This window comes from Anolis carolinensis, chromosome 6 (genome assembly GCF_035594765.1).
Source record: "Anolis carolinensis isolate JA03-04 chromosome 6, rAnoCar3.1.pri, whole genome shotgun sequence".
Lineage (NCBI taxonomy): Eukaryota > Metazoa > Chordata > Lepidosauria > Squamata > Dactyloidae > Anolis > Anolis carolinensis.
The window spans coordinates 65,138,177-65,156,366 of NC_085846.1; the positions used below are offsets into that span (position 1 = coordinate 65,138,177).

The following is an 18,190-nucleotide window of genomic DNA, read 5'->3' on the forward strand; positions in this document are numbered from 1 at the left end:
TAAATAAATGTGTAATTTGAAGACCAAATATATTTGTTGAAAATGGAAATATTGAGGTGAAAGGTCAATATTTGTTTTTGACTGAGAAAAATAGGATAAAAACATTGTCACCAAATTTACCAAATATGTGATAACTGTATTTCAGCACTTGAAGGGCTAAGCATTTTCTGCCTTTAAAGAACTAACTCACTATAAATTTTGATAATCTGGATCGGGGCGGCCCTCAAGATGTTGTTGGATTGCAGCTCTCAGCTGTCTTAACTAATGTAGGCAGTGGCGTGGAATGATGGGAAATGCATTTACGAAAAATCTAGAGGCTCAAACTGTTCTTGTCAGTAGTTTAAAGCCAACTCTACTGCAAGAGCCTAATATGGCAACTAGAAGCAAGTAACATGATGCACAATTTAACTTTTCCCCTTTTATCTTTTCAGGTGCCTTTGAGATCAACCTTTTTCGTATTTACAATGTAACAATTCGGATAAAACCTGCATCTCCAGTTCTTAAAACCTGTCCCATTCGTACAGGTGGAAAGTCATATTATTCTGAACAAAAAATAAATCCAGGAGAGCGGCCTGATTTTACTTTCGAATGTTCAACTCCGGAGAGGCATTGGGTCTTGGTGGTGGAGAAGAACATTGGTAAGCTGAGTTGCAAAATCTGTTACTAATGGGTTGGAAATGAACATGGATGGTTGTCAACAGGGACTATTTGCCAGAAGCCAGAATAGAACTGTAGGGTGAAGGGAATTGTCCCTGAAGTCATGGGACCTTGTCCCTGTCTCGGATGTCAGATTTAGAGGTGAGGGCTGCTAGATTCCTAGTCTTTGGTCCATACATTGTAAATGTTATTTTTGACTCCTGCTCCTGAAGCTCCATATTCTACATGGTTTTGGAATATTGGTTTTAGAAAGTAATCTTTCCATTATTGGTTGAACATCCTTTATCCAGAAATCCAAAATACTGTACTCCAAACCCTGAAATTATCCACATGGATGGCTACGATAGTGACATCTTTGTCGTTCGATGGTTTGGTGTACATAAGTTTATTCAGATCTCTTCTTTGGTTTCATCCTGCCTTAAGTCACTAGGGTAGATGTGTTCTACCCTGGTGTGTCTACAAGGACCTTGTCAGATGTGCCACCGGAACAAATGCATCTTGCTGCATCCCAGCAGCGGTCGCGCAGGGGGCGTGGGGACCTGTTGCCCCATGCCTTGCTCTGTCGCGGCTTCTTCCCTGCCCCCATCACATGGAAGAAGCCTTTTTTGGCAGCTCAACCCATCTTTCCATAAGAGAGCCTGCCGTTGTCTGCCACCACAATTTTTTCGGAGACCACAACAGGAGTTTTTAACTTCAGCTGCAGAGCCACCCCTGAAGTACCGTATATACTCAAGTATAAGCCGAACCAAATATAAGCCGAGGCACCTGATTTTACCACAAAAAACTGGGATAACTTATTGACTCGAGTATAAGCAGCTACGGGTAAATTTCAAAATAAAAATAGATACCAATAAAATTTCATTGATTTTGGCTAAATGTTTGAGGTTAAATGTTTTTGAATATTTACCATATTTCAAAGAAAAACAATAAACTAGCTCTATAAGTGGAAAATTAGGGGCAACAAAAACAATATGGTATCAACAATAACCTTATAATAATAATAATAACAACAACAATAACAACAACAATAAAACTTCATTTGGTTCCCACCCTATCTCCCCATGGGAACTCAGGCCAGCTTCCAACATAGTAACAGGCAAATATTCAATGTTTATATAAACAATGCAGAGTTAGATATAGATCTATAATTATAGTTACTAATTTCACATATGCATTCCCCCTGAAACGTTTGCAAATCCACCCCTCTCTATGTATGTGTGTGTGCATTTCCCCTACAATATTTTAAGCCCTATATATATATTCATATCTATCTAGACATGTCTATATATATATTTGCGTGTTCATTTCCCCCCTGTAATATTTCCAAGCCCTATATATAGGTAGGTAATAATATATTCCTATCTATCCAGACATCTCTCTTTATATAGAGACTTGCAAACATATGAGGGTAAATTAATATATAAAAATAATGTATATGTATGGCTACAGATGCACAGGTACATGGATCTATATGTATAAAAGATTTGCAAAGACCTGCAAACATATGAGGGGGAAATTCATATATAAAAATAATGTATATAGATAGATACACATATAAAGGTACTTAGAGATTGCAAAAGCTTGCAAAGGGTTAATGCCTATATATCTGTAGGAGAGTTTAACAAATATTTCAGGGGAAAATGCTTTCATAAGATTAATGAATATATATTTTTCTTCTTCCTGACTTGCAAGGGTGTCTCTCTTTTCAAAACATTCCCTTGATTAAGAGGGAGGGAGGCAAAAGAAAACACTGATAAGGGAGGAGAAGAGAGAAATAAATAACATATTGCAAGCAATAGCCTGCAGACTCCGTTGCCAGCCTTGACCTGATTATAAGCCGGGGGAGGCTTTTTCAGCTCATAAATAAGGGCTGAAAAACTCGGCTTATCTTCCAGTATATACGGTAGTTTTTCAGGGTGTGATGTGTAGCTGAAGTTGGAAACTCTCATCACTGCTGCCGCAAAAGGTAAGTGTGAAGAGATCCCAAAAGGCCTATAATGCAGTTTCAGGGATGGCTCTTGTCCCCTCTCCCTAACTTTGTATGAGGGAGAAGGGGTGGCTTTTCTGGTCATCCTTTATAGAAATGGGGGCTCACTCACTGTACAAAAATATTGTCACTTGAGCCATAAGCAAGGCTGCCTTTACCTAATGAACATTTTCCTTGCTCATTAAATTCTGATGACTCAGTTTTTTAGATAATTGCAAAAGAAGGGTTAAAAAACATGTCAGAGAGAATTCCATAGTGTTCCCTAAAAGATAATGCATACGATGAGGCTAAAATTACTATGTGTAAGCATGTTTATAGGCTCTTTTCTACAGTGCTGTGAGCACAGAGAAACCTAGAATGCAGCCCAACACATACAGTGGACCCTTGATGTCTGTTGGGCTTTGGTTCTTAGATAACCTCCCCATCCTGGATATTAAAATCTATGGATGCGCATGTCCCATGGCATAGTAAAATGATTCCTCTTATATAAAATAGCAACATCAGAGTTTGCTTTTTGCATTTTTCATATTTTTAATCCATGGATGATGGAATCTATGGATGCATAATTCATTGATATGGAGAGCTGACTGTACTTACGGGGTCATAATTCTGAATAAATTCTGTGAGACTTATTCAGGAAAAGCATCCTTTGGATTGCACTGTTAGTTCATTCAATATATTAATGAAATATGGAGCCCCCGGTGGCACAAGGGGTTAAACCCTTGTGTCGGCAGGACTGCTGACCTGAAGATTAAGTTGCTGACCTGAAGGTTGGTGGTCCAAATCTGGGGAGAATGTGGATTAACTTCCTCTGTCAGCTCCAGCTCCATGTGGGTACACGAGAGAAGCCTTCCACAAGGATGGCAAAAACATCAAACATCAGGGCGTCCCCTGGGCAATGTTCTTGTAGATGGACAGTTCTCTCACACCAGAAGAATTTCTCAAGTAGCTCTTAACACAGAAAAAATATTAATAAAATAATAGATTCCCAAATAATTTGCTTACCTAAGTAGACAGTTACTAGATAGTCTTTAAGTCTCCCCTTTGACACTGCCATATAGTCTTTAAGTCTCCCCTTCGACACTGCCATATAATTCAGATTATCAAATCAGACAATCCACATTAACTGCTTTGAACTGGATTATCTGAGTCTACACTACCATGTAATCCAGTTCAAATAAAATAATCTGGATTCTATATGGCATTGTAGAAGGGCTCTAAGCCAGTCTTTCCCAACATGATGTCTATCTGATGTTGGATTCTAGCTCCCATTGCCCACAGCCAGCATGACCATTGGTTCTGCTGTAATTGGAATATCGTCTAATATATGTGGAGTTTAGTCCAAAATAGCAGGATGAAGGAAGCCAATCAAGACTCAGTTTTGATACCATTTTATTTTTCTGTGTGATACATATTAGGGACCAGCTAATAATCCAATGTTTGGATTATTAGATTGGATAATCTAATAATCTATATATATAAAAGAGTGTTGGAATCACGGCAGCGGACAAAACAACAAAACTAAACACCCCACAACCTCAAAAATTGAGAGCACAACCCCTCATCCATGCCTCTGGGTTGATACATAAAAAAGAAAAGAAAAATAAAGTCCTAATTAGAGGGAGAGGAATAATTGTTTTTATCCAATTGCTGCCAGTTAGAAGGCTAAGCTTCGCCCACTTGGTCTCCTATCAACCCACTCAGCCCAGGGGACAGGCAGAGTTAGGCCTCACTTAGGCCTCTTCCACACTGCCTATAAAATACAGATTATCAGATTTGAACTGGATTATATGGCAGTGTAGATTCAAGGCCCTTCCACACAGCTATATAACTCACTTAGAATCTTATATTATCTGCTTTGAACTGGATGATCTTGAGTCCACACTGCCATATAATCCACTTCAGTGTGCATTTTATACAGCTGTGTAGAAGGGGCCTCATATAATCCAGTTCTAAGCAGATAATATAAGATTATAAATATACAGTAGAGTCTCACTTATCCAAAATAAACAGGCCGGCACCTTTACCCTTTACCTTAACTACCACCAATTCCTCAATACTTTATTTCCCATACCACCATACTTCACCACAGCAACGCGTGGCTGGGCACAGCTAGTTGTGTTATATAATTACAGAATTACAGGGGGGGGAGTGTATTTATAGGGCTTACATGTATAGAATGGCTGTAGAAAATGTAGACAAGATATCAATATAAGCGCAAACTTTAAAATGCAAATCCTTTTATGTGGTAATGATTCTTTCTAATGTAGGTTTGTATTTTTCTAGATTGTATGTCAGGACAATGCCCTTTTGGTGATGTTCTGCTTCAACCTTTTGGATTACCAAGTCTTAACAGGACCTTTGTTTGGGACGTTAAAGTTGATCAGCTCAGTGGTATTGAACTGAAGTTTTCCCCATCAATAAAACAAATTCCACCCGGAGACACTTGCTCAGATCAAGTCCTTTATAACATTGGCAGCCGTCTGGATAGGAACAGAGTCAACATTGGAAACTTCTGCAGAAATGGTTCGGTGTCCCGGGTGAAGGTGCAGGGGGGCGTCATCTTGACTTTGCAGATTCCTTGGAATTCGAAAGTCAACACTTCTGGCTTTAAACTGGAAAACAGATCTTCTATACAAAGTAAGTAATTTACATCCACTGTCTTCTACTCATATTAAGAAGATTGTATCCGAAGAGGGGGACTGGAGTCTCTGAAAGCTGATGCGATTTTCCTGCTTCCTGGGTTTGGACTGGATGGCCCACGAGGTATCTCCCAACTCTATGATTCTGTGATGCTAAAATAAATTACAGACGTCCTTCCTTACTTGCAGATTTGACTATTCATGGTTTTGATTTTATATGTTCTCTCTAGGTATCTTTAGGTCCTTCATTGCGACTGTTGTCAGCTTATTCCAGTCATACTGGAGGACCTAGAGATACCTAGAGAAAACACGATGTCTAGATCCTCCAAATAATTCTATGGTCAGCTTCCAGTGGAAGTTGACCATGGAGTTGTGCTGGAAGACCTAGAAATTCCTAGAGATGTGTTCCCTCAGTTAAAAAAATTAGCAATTTTTTTATTTGCAGTTTTTTACTTTCACTGTGGGCTTGTGCCTCTCTTAGCAAATGTGGAGAGCTGGCTATAGTTTATCATACAAGTACTACAACACTTCCTCCCTCTTTTTATACTGAAAGCGATTAACTTAGCTATCTGTCTGAACAAAGATACCCCGAGTTTGCTTTGTAGTTACTGGTGAGAAGGAGACTGTATTTATTAGAGTAGGTTCTTCTAAAATGGGTGGGAATCATGCAACCCCCTAGAATACACAATTCCCTTGTTGCAACAAACAATCAATCAATTGACTGTGATAAAGATTGATTGATTGATTGATTGATTGATAAAGATTGATTGATTGATTGATTGATTATTGCAGCAGCATCAGTGGTTGCCATTCTGTTTCTGGAGCCTCCGGTGGCCTAGGAGATAAAAGCCTTGTGACTTGAAGTTTGGGTTGCTGACCTGAACACTGCCAGGTTCGAATCCCACCCGGGGAGAGCACGGATGAGCTCCCTCTATCAGCTCCAGCTCCATGCGGGGACATGAGAAAAGCCTCCCACAAGGATGGTAAAACATCAAAACATCCGGGCATCCCCTGGGCAACATCCTTGCAGACGGCCAATTCTCTCACTACAGAAGCAACTCCGGCTGCTCCTGACGTGAAAAAAAAATCTGTTTCTGGGCACAATTCAAAGTGTTGATTCTGGTTTTGACCTATAAATCTCTCTATGGCTCAGGATCTAGTTATTTGAAAGGCTGCATTTATAAACCAGTCCATTCCTTGTGATTTGTTGAGGAGGTCCTTCTCTTTGTCCCACAACCCTACATATCCATCTGGCCTTCTTGGTGGTTGTCCCCAGTCTCTATAACTACCTCCCCTGAGATGTTAGACTGGTATCTTCCATTCTTTTTTGTTTTGACAGGTAGTTAATGATTGACTATATAAGGCTTAATGCACCAACATAATGGGCAGACTCTTGCAAATTGTTGTGCTGGCATGCACATGTGTATTCAGTGATATATATTAATCTGGATTTAATATTTTTATTGTTTAACCTTACTTTACATTTTGTATCTTGTGGATTTTAAAAATATGTGACTGAACTGGGAAATATATGGGATCAAAATAATAACAACAATAATAGGCGGCGAAGAAAAAATTCAAAGGGCATTGAGATCTGCTGGGGAGGCCCTTGGTCCCACCACCATCTCAAGTACGGTTGGAGGGGACGGGAGAGAGCGGCTTCTCATGGTGGCGCCCCAGCTCTGGAATACACTCTCTAAAGAAATTAGACTATCCCCCGCTCTTCAAGCCTTTTGGGAGAGTTTAAAAAATGGCTCTTCAGACAGGCCTTTGACCCTGTGTAATCCATGGTTAGCTCAATGACCTACTGATTGTGCCGTTGCAGACAGCCAGCTTTATTCGCAGGTTCTAATGCGTTTTAGGAAATTGTATAATTCTACAACTCTTTAGTGGGATTTTATGTGCATTGTTGTTTTACACTGTCATTGTATATACATTTATGTATTATTGTTATATGTGGCACTTGTAGTTCTTCTGTGAGCTGCCCCGAGTCCCGTTGTGGAGATGGTGGCAGGGTACAAATAAAGATTTATTAATATTTTTTGGGGGGGGTGGGGGAACGATGCTGTCATTTTGCCTCCACTCAGCACTACATCTCTAACATTATTGCTCCTGTGTCACTTTTATACACAATTTAAGACTGGAAGTAACATGAGTAACTACCACTATGTAACAAAATGTGAAAAATTTTCTGTTCCTGGGTTGAAAGCGTTATTTCCTTGTGTGGTCCTTACTTTGAAAGTAGTTGTTATACTCCAGAAACTTCATTTTTGCAGCTGCCAAAAACTATATTGAATTGGTTGAGATTCTCTGAGATAGTCATTGGCTAATATATTCATTGCAGTATCAACATTTAATGTTTTCTTTAAAAAATAACTCAATGTCATATTTAAAATGACATTGAGGCCATTGGGCCCGTGGCTTCTAATGATTGCTAGGTTCTAAATTACTACTTGCTGGCCAGGAAGACTGTCTACCATGCAGCAGAACCCATGGAGTCATAGTGCTAAGATTTATTAATATACCACTTTGTGGTCTTTTGGCTAAAATTGAGTGTGGGTGGGTGGGACAGCGAGATTCATGTACCTACACATTTCCCTCCTTCATGTATTGTCTCCTTTTTTCTTTGTCTTGCAAAAGGATTATGCATTATTGAATCCATGTTTCAAAATGAATCATCTACCACCCTGATGTCTGCCAACTATCCACTGGGGTTTCCAGAAGATGAACTCATGACATGGCAATTTGTCATTCCACCCAATTTAAGAGCCAGTGTCTTCATAAAAGACTATATCAAACCAAACTGTGCACGGAAATTTGTGAAGCTGGAATTATATTCTGGCCGCGAGAAAGGATTTGCACTGGACAAGGGGCAAAGTGTCAACGTTCCTGGTAGTTTCGAACTTTCTCTGCAGGGTTGTGACCAAATTGATGAAAATCCAGGAGTCCTCAGTGTGCTTTTTGATGTTACTGCCCATTATCCTAAAAATGAAGAGAGTAAGTAGCTACCTTTTGCTCTTCTGCTTTTCTTTGATGAATGTTTTAAACGAATGTGCTAAAACTCCCTCTGAGCAATCCCTGGGCATGGTGTGTAGAACTGAAGAATATTGTATTCAAAAACATCTGTAAGGGCCAGAGGTGCTTCAATTGTACTTTGAGGCTTATGGGACAAATTATACACTGCCCACCTCTAAACTAGAGCATGAATCAGGAGCTATAACCCACAATTCAAATCCAGTTAATTAAAACATGATGCGCCTCTTCGTCGCGAACAAATGCATCCAAATGCATTGTATCCTGGAGACAAAGAGATATGTAGACAAACTGTTATTATGGCCACAGCATTGGATGATGTAAGGCTTTTGGGGGGCTAGAAGTTGTGGCCTGGACTTGCCATCCCATGTTCTTAAAGTGGCCTTTCAAGATCACTAGTTAAGGAGAGCTATAGAGAACAGCCAACGTATGATGGTGATGATGGTGATGGTGATACAGTTATTGCTCACCTCTCTTTGTAGCTCAAGGCAGGGTACAACATAGTTAAAACAAAGTGATACAACACTACAAAAATATGAGATACACATAGTTAAAATGCCAGTTAAAATTTACTGATAAATGCATCCAACAAGCTCAAATTGGGCAGGCCTGCCAGAAGAGATAGGTCTTCTTCAGTATCTAATATATTGATGACTACAATTATTTTAAACTAATCCCCTTTCCCCTCATTTTCAGATGTAACCTTTATCCTTGACCTAAGGAAAGAAAAGAACATGAATCTTACGATTTATTCTAAGCCGACAAGGCCTGAATCATTTCTGAAACATGAACAAGGATGCTTGATCTGTATTGATTCCAGCAAAGACTGTAAGCCCAATGTGACTTTAGAATCCGCCTACAAATACTCAGTCATCTTTATGTGCCGAAATCTGGAGAATATAAGGATTATAGCTGAGAAATCTATAGGTATGACAAAATGAGCAAACTTATATTGTTGTATGCTGATTTGCATTTTTAATGCTGTTTGGTTGTGGCTGTTGGTCCCAACAATTTTGCTTACTTTGGTATTGGTCAAGTAGAAATTACATGAAGGTTGGCCTTCCCTGTTATGGTGCCTCGTTTTGTGGAATACTCTCTATACTTGCATTCTTTCAGATAGTGTTAGCTTTGATGTTTTTTAGGCACCAGGTGAAAACTAACTCTTCTGTACTCCCACTCTTTACTTATTTATTTATTTACTACATTTATATCCTTCCCTTCTCACCCCGAAGGGGACTCAGAGCGGCTTACAAATTATATTTACATACAATACATTATATTATTAGCATAGTACAATACTAGTATTACTATATTGTACTATATCATTATATCGTAATATTATTAGTAATATTAGTAATATCAGTATTAGTAATATTAATACTTAGGTATTTAAAAGAAGTAACTACTTTTGTGTCTGTGTGCCTTTTGGTCACCTGTTGACGTATGGCATCCCCATGCATTTTTCAAAAGGTTTTCTTGGGCAAGGAAGTTTCAGAGGCTGTTTTGCCAGTTCCTGCTTTTGAAATTTAACCTACAGCACCTGGTATTCACTGGTATTCTCCATTCAAGGCTGATCCTACATAGCTTCCTATATCCTATGGGATCTGGTGCCTGTAGAGTAGTGTTTCCCAACCTTTTTTTGACCAGGGACCACTTGACCAGGGACCACTTACCAACATTAGTACCAAAAGGGTTACAAATCAGTTTTTGGTTAACTTTAGATTTGGTTTGGGTTTTTGGGGTGCTGATTCAGAACATTGCATTGGATAGACCACATCAGCTCTAGTTTCTGATACAGAACATATGCCATCTGCTTGCCCACAGAAGACTATATTTAATAATGTGCTGATGTGGTCTATCCAATGCAATTTTCTGAATCAGCACCCCAAATAACCCCAGGAACAGGCCTAAAAACGAAGACACCAAAGCACTACCACTTCCAGACATTCCCACTCAGGGGGAGGGAGGAGGAGGAGAAGCAGCAGTCAGGAGACTTGTTGTTGTAGCTTTCGTGGGTAGTCAGCTTCTCCCATCCTGACATCTCCATTGCTTCGGCACTATAATAGGGTTTCATGAGACCAGTCGCTCTCATTGCTACAGTGTAGTAATGGTGAGGCCATGGATCATATTTCAGTTCTTGGGGACCACTAGTGGTCCACAGACCACAGGTTGGGAATCACTGCTGTAGGGTATAGATATACCTTTTAGTAACTACTTCGCCAGCTGTATTTTGGCTATCTGTTTATTTGGCTATTTCCATCTAATTTTTGAGGTAGACTGTTCTTTTATTTTTATGTCTTAAACTGATTACTGTGATCAGAAGGTAGGGTAGAATAATTTCAATGGTAAAAAAAGAAAGGGGACCTTAGCAATAATACTGATCTTTTCATTATGCATTGTGCGGCCCCATTTTGCTACCTGTCAGGAAGTGTATTCTATTTCTAATTTTTGTGTGTGATGTCAATTAGTATTTCTTACGCAAATCAGGCTAAGCACACAAAATCTTGCAAGTATATTGTGGGTTTTTGGTAATGAAGTTGAATTGTGGTGGGGAGCCAGGAACAATTCTTTGGTTCAAGATCCCTTTGCACTAAACTCATTGAATGTAACAAGGGACCATGGTGTGACAAAAGGACAGGAGTATAAAATACATCCTAGAAATATAATTACAAGTGACGATGGTTGATAATAACAGGAATAATATTTCCTTTCCTCACAAGGTACCATATATACTCGAGTATAAGCCAGGTTTTTCAGCTCTTTTTAGGACTGAAAAAGCCTTCCTCAGCTTATACTTGAATGAGGGTCTTGGCCAGCTTATATTCGGGTTGGTTTATACTCAAGTATATAGGTAATCAGAATTTGAAAGTCTTATCTTATTAAAGTCTTATTATCTTAAATTACAGTTTTATGTAAATATTCAAAAACATTTAACCTACGGATGCCTCAGTTAATGTAATTTTATTGGTATCTATTTTTATTTTTGAAATTTACCAGTAGTTCATGCATTTCCCACCCTCGTCTTATACTCAAGTCAATACATTTTCACAGTTTTTTGTGGTAAAATTAGGTGCTTTGGCCTATACTCACGTATATATGGTATACACACTGTCAGAAATCCTTGGAAGACATTTGAAATGTCAAAAATATGCTCCAGGAACATTGGAAATTATAGGTTTTATACATAAACATGCTATCAAAAGAGACAGAGAACTTGTTTTATTATCTAATACTTCATGCTTAAGCACAAAGAGATGCACACTTAGAAACTGACCAATTTCATTTTGTTTGGTGAACTTTTGGTAATAGCAATTGTAATCCTGAAAGTGCCCAGTGAACTTCAGTTATCACATAAATACCATGTTTTGTCACATACTCACACTTTTGGAGCCCCTGGTGGTGCAGGGGATTAAACCTGCTGAACTGCAGAACTTGCTGACCGAAAGGTCGGCAGTTCAAATCCAGGGAGCGAGGTGAGCTCCCGCTGTTAGCCCTAGCTTCTGCCAACCTAGCAGTTTGAAAGCATGCAAATATGAGTAGATTAATAGGTATCCTTCCAGCAGGAAGGCAACAATGCTCTATGCAGTCATGCCGGCCACATGATCTTGGGGGTGTCTACAGACATTGCTGATTCTTCAGCTCAGAAATGGAGATGAGCCCAACGTCCATAACTGGACGCAACTAGACTTAATGTCAAGATGAAACCTTTACCTTTAACTTACACTTTTAATGCTTTTTTAAATTGAAGAAAAAGGTACGACTATTACACAATGAAAAAAAAATCTGCCTTTGATTCTTCAGATTCTGTTTTTTAAAGAAAATCATCTGGCCAGCCTCTGATCTTAAACAGATGGCTCCATTTTTATTAGCTTGTTGTTTTAAGCTACCTTGGCTTGGAAAGGAAGATGAAAGATCCCCCTCTCTTCCTTCTTTATCCAAAAGCAAGGCAGTTTACCAAGAAAAGAAACTCTTTAGAGAAAGGAGGAAGGGGCGGGGGGAGAAAGAGATCCAAGTTCCTGTGACTTCCATTTGAGTTTTTTTTTTTTTTTTTTTTTACAAAACTGGCTTTTCTTGAAGGAAGGAGGGAAGAGTGGAGCTCTAGAGATCTCAGTTTCAGTTTTTTAAAACTGCCTTGCCTTCAGAGAAAGAAGGAAGGAGGGGGGAATCAGCTCCAACTGAGACTGTTGTGCAAGGAACACAAAAATAATAATTTTGCCACTCCAAAAATGAGGGTGTGACTATTACACAGTGGCAACTATTATGCAGTGGAATATGGTCGTTTGTGGGCTTTAAAAGTAGCTTGTCATGTAGAAAAAGTTGCTTCAGAAAATGTGTCCTTGCTCATTATCATGATACCTGGTTTTCAGTCTCTACCTATGATTTAATGTCTTTCTGATTGCAGTTTGTTGGAATGCAAGAACCTGCCACAAGGACTTCTCTCTGGTTGTACCCCAGTCTCTTACTCAACTGCCAATCCTAGTAGAGAAATTTATATGGAAACTTCGGGCTCCAAAAGGGCTCAACCTAGAAATTAGATCTCCAATCCTGAAACTGAAACAACATATTCCACAGAAGAACCAGCTGTGTCGTGGAAGTTATAGTTATGTCATTAATGGTACCACCCCAGGAAGAATAATGAACTTTGGCCACTTTTGTCCTGGGGGAGCTATTGAAAAAATTGTGACTGCAGACAATGTCACCATTACTCTTAAGACATATGGGAATGAGTGGTTTACTGAGTCCCAGAAACAGGATCTTCACCTGTCCTTTGTTCCATGTATAACTGGTGAGTTTGTTCTGCTTTGATTGCCTTGCTACAGTCTAAGCATTAAGGAAGTTTAAAAGATATAACTGAAATGCAAATACAGATCTATCCCAGTTATTGAAGTAGGTGTGTTCTTGGGCATTAGGTATGTTTTTAACAGAAAGTTTGGTACCAGAAGCTGAAATAACATGGAAAGAATGAGGATAGTAGGTTGTATAGAGACCGCATGAAAGCTTCCTTCAAGTTTTGTTCTAACTTGTCCTCTGCAGCCTCCACTTTTCTTATTTTATTTATTTACTTTATACAATACTAGCTTAGGTACCCGCCATTATTTGAAAAGTCAATTTTAATTGTACAAAGTGCAACTGACATCATGCCAGGTTAATACAGAGAAACTCCATCAAGACTTAAAGTTTGTTATGTCGGTCAAGTTTGCTCTGGATTCATCATCGGTAGTCATGGAGATTCTGTGTGCCAAGTTTGGTTCAGGTCCATCACCGGTAGGAGTCACAGTTTCCCTGGTTGTGGGTGAACTACAATTCCCAGAAAAGAAGCTCAGTTTCCCCCAAACCCCTCCAGTAATCAAATTTCGGCATATCAGATATGTGTGCCAAGTATGGTCCAGATTCATTGATGTGTGGGTTCACTGTGCTCTTTAGATGTAGGTGAATTACAACTCCCCCAAATCAAGGTGAATTTCCCCTAAAGTCTTGCAGTATTTTTTTCTACTCATGGGGGCTCTGTGTGCCAGGTTTGGTCCAATTCCATCTTTGGAGGAGTTCAGAGTGCTCATTGATTGCAGGTGAACTATACATCCCAGTACCTACAACTCCTATAAATCATGGTGAATTCTCCCAAACCTCTCTAGCAAGCTCAGTTGCTGATCAATTCTTCTGTTTGCTGTGTGCCATAGAAAATAATAGGAAAGTGTTCTGGGAAAGGCAGTGGGTTCATGCAAATTCCACACCAATGGAGAGAGTCAGAAACACTGGGATGTCTGTGCTGGAGAAAAATAAAAATGTAGGATAAAATTGTCCCCATATGAAAGCCTTCACTTGGATGGTGAGCTATATGGTGTTTTTGGAGGACATTGGCAGGGCTCTTGTACATGTTTACAGCACTTTATATAACCTGCAATGTCATTGGAGGCAGGACCGTTGGTGTCTCCTGGATATGGGGAACTATAGCTATTTATGGAAATGGGAGCTTGTCTGTGTAAGTGGACAGTCCAGCCACACACATATATATACATATTTTCATTTTGATTATGTATATAGATACAGACTCAAGGTGGTTCTCACCATTTCTATTTTGATATCCAAACTTGCAGCTCAGAATTATTTTTTTTTAATATGCTGGGCTTACCCGGTAAAACAAGCATTTTTATTTCTCTTTTTCTCTTTGTTTTGCTGTTTACATTGTTAGAAAGTGAAAAAGCATCAACACTTATATACAGAGCAATTAGGGACGGAGGAGGCCCTGTAGTGCATACCTTCTGTCCTTTTCATTTCTGTTTCCTAGATTATCTAATTCAAGTAAAGGAGCAACAACAGCAGTAGCAGCAGTTTAGCAGATCAGAAGCTTCTAGTGCCGGCAGTAAAGCGATTGAGCTTAAGCATTTCAGGAGCAGAGTCAAGCTTAAAAGTTACAAAAGACTTTATTCAAAGAACTACATATCTAGATACAAAACTAAATAGGGCCTAACTTTCTAACTAACTAAAACAGCAGACAACTACCGGCCAATTTCTAATCTCCCCTTTTTGGTTCTAGAACGAGGGTCACTCCAGGAAGCTGGGAGAAACCTGCTTGGACCCCTGGCCCTTGCGGGACCTGTGGGGTCTTGCTAAGTTCTATTCTATCTCCCATACTTTTCAACATCTACATGAAACCACTGGGCAAGGTCACCTGGAGTTTTGGAGTTCGGTGCCATCTCTATGCACATGACACTCAACTCTATTACTCCTTTCCACCAATGTCCAAGGAAGCTCCCCAGATCCTGGATCAGTGCCTGGCCACTGTGATGGACTGGATGAGGGCTAACAAGCTGAAGCTTAATTCAGACAAGACAGATGTCCTCCTGGTCAGTTGTGGGGCTGATCGGGGTATTGGGTGGCAACCTGTGCTTGACGGGGTTACACTCCCCCTTGAAGACACAGGTCTGCAGCCTGGGGGTTCTCCTGGACTCACTGCTGATACTTGATATTCAGGTGTTAGCGGTAGCCAGGAGGGCCTTTGCACAGATAAAACTTGTGTGCTAGCAGTGACCGTACCTTGAGAAGCCTGCCTTGGCCATGGTGGTCCATGCCTTGGTTAGATTGGATTACTGCAACACACTCTACGTGGGGCTACCTTTGAAAACACTATTGGATAAACACAGATGTCTATTCTAAACAATGTAATGAGCTATACAAAACACAATAATGGTTCAAAACATGCTCTAATATACATATTGTGAACTACTTATGTTTTGAACCATTATTGTGTTTTGTATAGCTCATTACACTACCTTTGAAAACAGCCCGGAAACTGCAACTGGTGCAAAGGTCAGTAGCCAGGCTGTTAGCTGGGGCTAGTTGCCTCTACTGAAGCAGCTCCACTGGCTGCTTTTTTTTTCGTGTCAGGAGCAACCGGAATTGCTTCTGGAGTGAGAGAATTGGCCGTCTGCCAGGACGTTGCCCAGGGGACGCCCGGATGTTTTGATGTTTTACCATCCTTGTGGGAGGCTTCTCTCATGTCCCCGCATGGAGCTGGAGCTGATAGAGGGAATTCATCCGCGCTCTCCCTGGTTGGGATTCGAGTCTGGCAGCCTTCAGGTCAGCAACCCAACCTTCAAGTCACAAGGCTTTTATCCCCCTAGGTCATCGGAGGCTCCCACTGGCTGCTGATAAGTTTCCAGTCCCAATTCAAAGTGACCCTATTTCTCTGCGTTTTGCACAAGCCTTGCCCTTTGTTCTCATATCTGAACATGCCCACTTTTTCCTGGTTATGGTTACTGGTTATGATGTTGATTGATATATTTATATGATGTATTTACTTTCCGGTTTTAATTGTTTTAATTTTATTGTTTATTTGTTATATGTTTTTAATTATGTAACTTTGAATTCTTTGTTTATTCTGGGCTTGGTCCCCATGCAAGCCGCCCTGAGTTCCTTCGGGGCGATAGTGATGGGTTATAATAATAAAGTTATTATTATTGTTATTGTATTGTATGACACAGCAAACAAGATATATATATTGGAATTTGTATTATTATTATTATTATTATTATTATTGTCTCTCCATATTCACAGGAGAAAAAATAAAATGGGGGACTCAGTGAAATGAGCGAAGGGAGTCATGGCACACACTAAAGTCTTTGCCATCTTTAAATAGAGTAGGCTTTGTCACTCTATTTATACATGGTTCCTTTTGAAAAAAGAGCTAAGCTACAGTACTAACATTGACCCATGGATAAATTGATCCAGGTTGTTTGGATCAATTTTAAGCTAATATTTATAAATCTATAGATAAGTATATGCAGTAATGTATATTGTAGAATTTACACATCTGAAAACATCGCTCAATTTGCATTTTCTTAACTAAAGTATTCATTATAACTTGTGTTTTTGAGCAGAAATATAATTGCACTTTTGCTTTTTGTGTCTTTACAGAAGACTGTATTTTCAGTTTGACTCCAGATCCAAAAGCCAAAGTGTATCTAGAGACCCCTGACTGGTTGGGAGGCTTTCCTGCTCATAAATCAGTGTATTGGAACATAAGTGTCCCACGAAAACGAGTTGGACAGCTAAATTTCTTAAGTGAATGGATGGGTGTAACTTGTGAAGAAAACCGGGCTCATATCTATATTAGAGAACACAATCCGGGGGCAAAGGAAATGGTGTGTCGTGATGATGAGAAATTGCCAAGAACTTTAGAAATGCATGACCACTTCTGGGTAAACATCACTAACTGTAAACCAGCTGCTGGGAAGCTGCTGAGTATGCATTTCATGGTGACACTTGTTGAGAAAAACTCAGGTGAGTGTTATATTTTGTTTCAGCCAGCAAAGATTTTTGTAACTCTCTGCAACATTAGCCTTTCAGTTCTGTCTTCCTCCCTATGAACCTACTGTGATGGACTCCATTTGTGCTGTGGAGATGAACCATAGGAAAAGCATATTCTTCCAGATATTGTTGAGTTGCAGATCCACAGTCTTGTTTTCTAAACCTATTTCAAACCAGCTTCAGACCAGGATGCAAGTTGAGACTGTTAGGCTTGCCTTAGCCCAGTGGTTCTCAACCTGTGGGTCCCCAGGTGTTTTGGCTACAACTCCCAGAAGTCCCAGTCAGTTTACCAGCTCTTAGGATTTCTGGGAGTTGAAGCCAAAACATCTGGGGACCCACAGGTTGAGAACCACTGCCTTAGTCGATGATCTTCATTGAGGGGGAGTGTGTCCCTGCTGATGCTTTTTGGACTGCTCAGCAGTGTTCAGTGCCCTTATTTATGGTATCCTTTTGGAATGACTGGAGGGAAGGCTTACTTGATGCACTGGAGAATATTTAGTCATCCAGAACTAGGCTGATAAGTGTTACCTAGAAGACCATTTTTCAGCCATCCTCTAAACCAGAGCGTTCCAAACTCTGTGTTGCAACACATTAGTGTGTTGGCTGCAGTGTGTAGGTGCCATGTGAATGCAACAAGAAACCTCCGAGTCTATGTGAAATGAGCAATAAATGATATTTTAAAAATATAAATGAAAGGTTTTCATGAGCTATGTTCCATCCCTATACATTTCATTACAGTGTTCCCTCACTACTTCACGGTTCACTTTTTGCGGATTTGTTGTTTGTGGTTTTTCAATAAACTCTAAAAGACTATTATAAATCATAAATAATTACAATTTACAGCCTAAGGAAGGGACGAAGGAGAAGACGAAGGGAGAGAAAAGGAGCCCAAGCGGTAACAGGAGGAGAAGGAGGCGATTTATCAACACACAATTGGTTGATAAAGACTTAAAATAGTGTATAACTACTAAAATAATGTATAAATATTAAAATTAATATAGTGTCCCTACTTTGTGGATTTTCACTTATTGCGGGTGGTCCTGGAACCTAACCCCCGCGATAA

The 18,190-nt window shown here is 39.7% G+C and overlaps 1 protein-coding gene across 1 annotated transcript in view; it reads left to right on the forward strand.

The window, feature by feature from the left end:
• cdcp1 (CUB domain containing protein 1) overlaps nt 1-18,190 on the forward strand; it is a 65,321-nt gene that overhangs the window by 32,801 nt on the left and 14,330 nt on the right. Inside the window, exons 2-7 of the mRNA XM_008121849.2 lie at nt 432-638; nt 4,931-5,284; nt 7,927-8,283; nt 9,016-9,246; nt 12,722-13,105; nt 16,735-17,100. Of these exons, the coding sequence (XP_008120056.1) occupies nt 432-638; nt 4,931-5,284; nt 7,927-8,283; nt 9,016-9,246; nt 12,722-13,105; nt 16,735-17,100 (1,899 nt within the window). The remainder of the gene's footprint in view (nt 1-431; nt 639-4,930; nt 5,285-7,926; nt 8,284-9,015; nt 9,247-12,721; nt 13,106-16,734; nt 17,101-18,190) is intronic.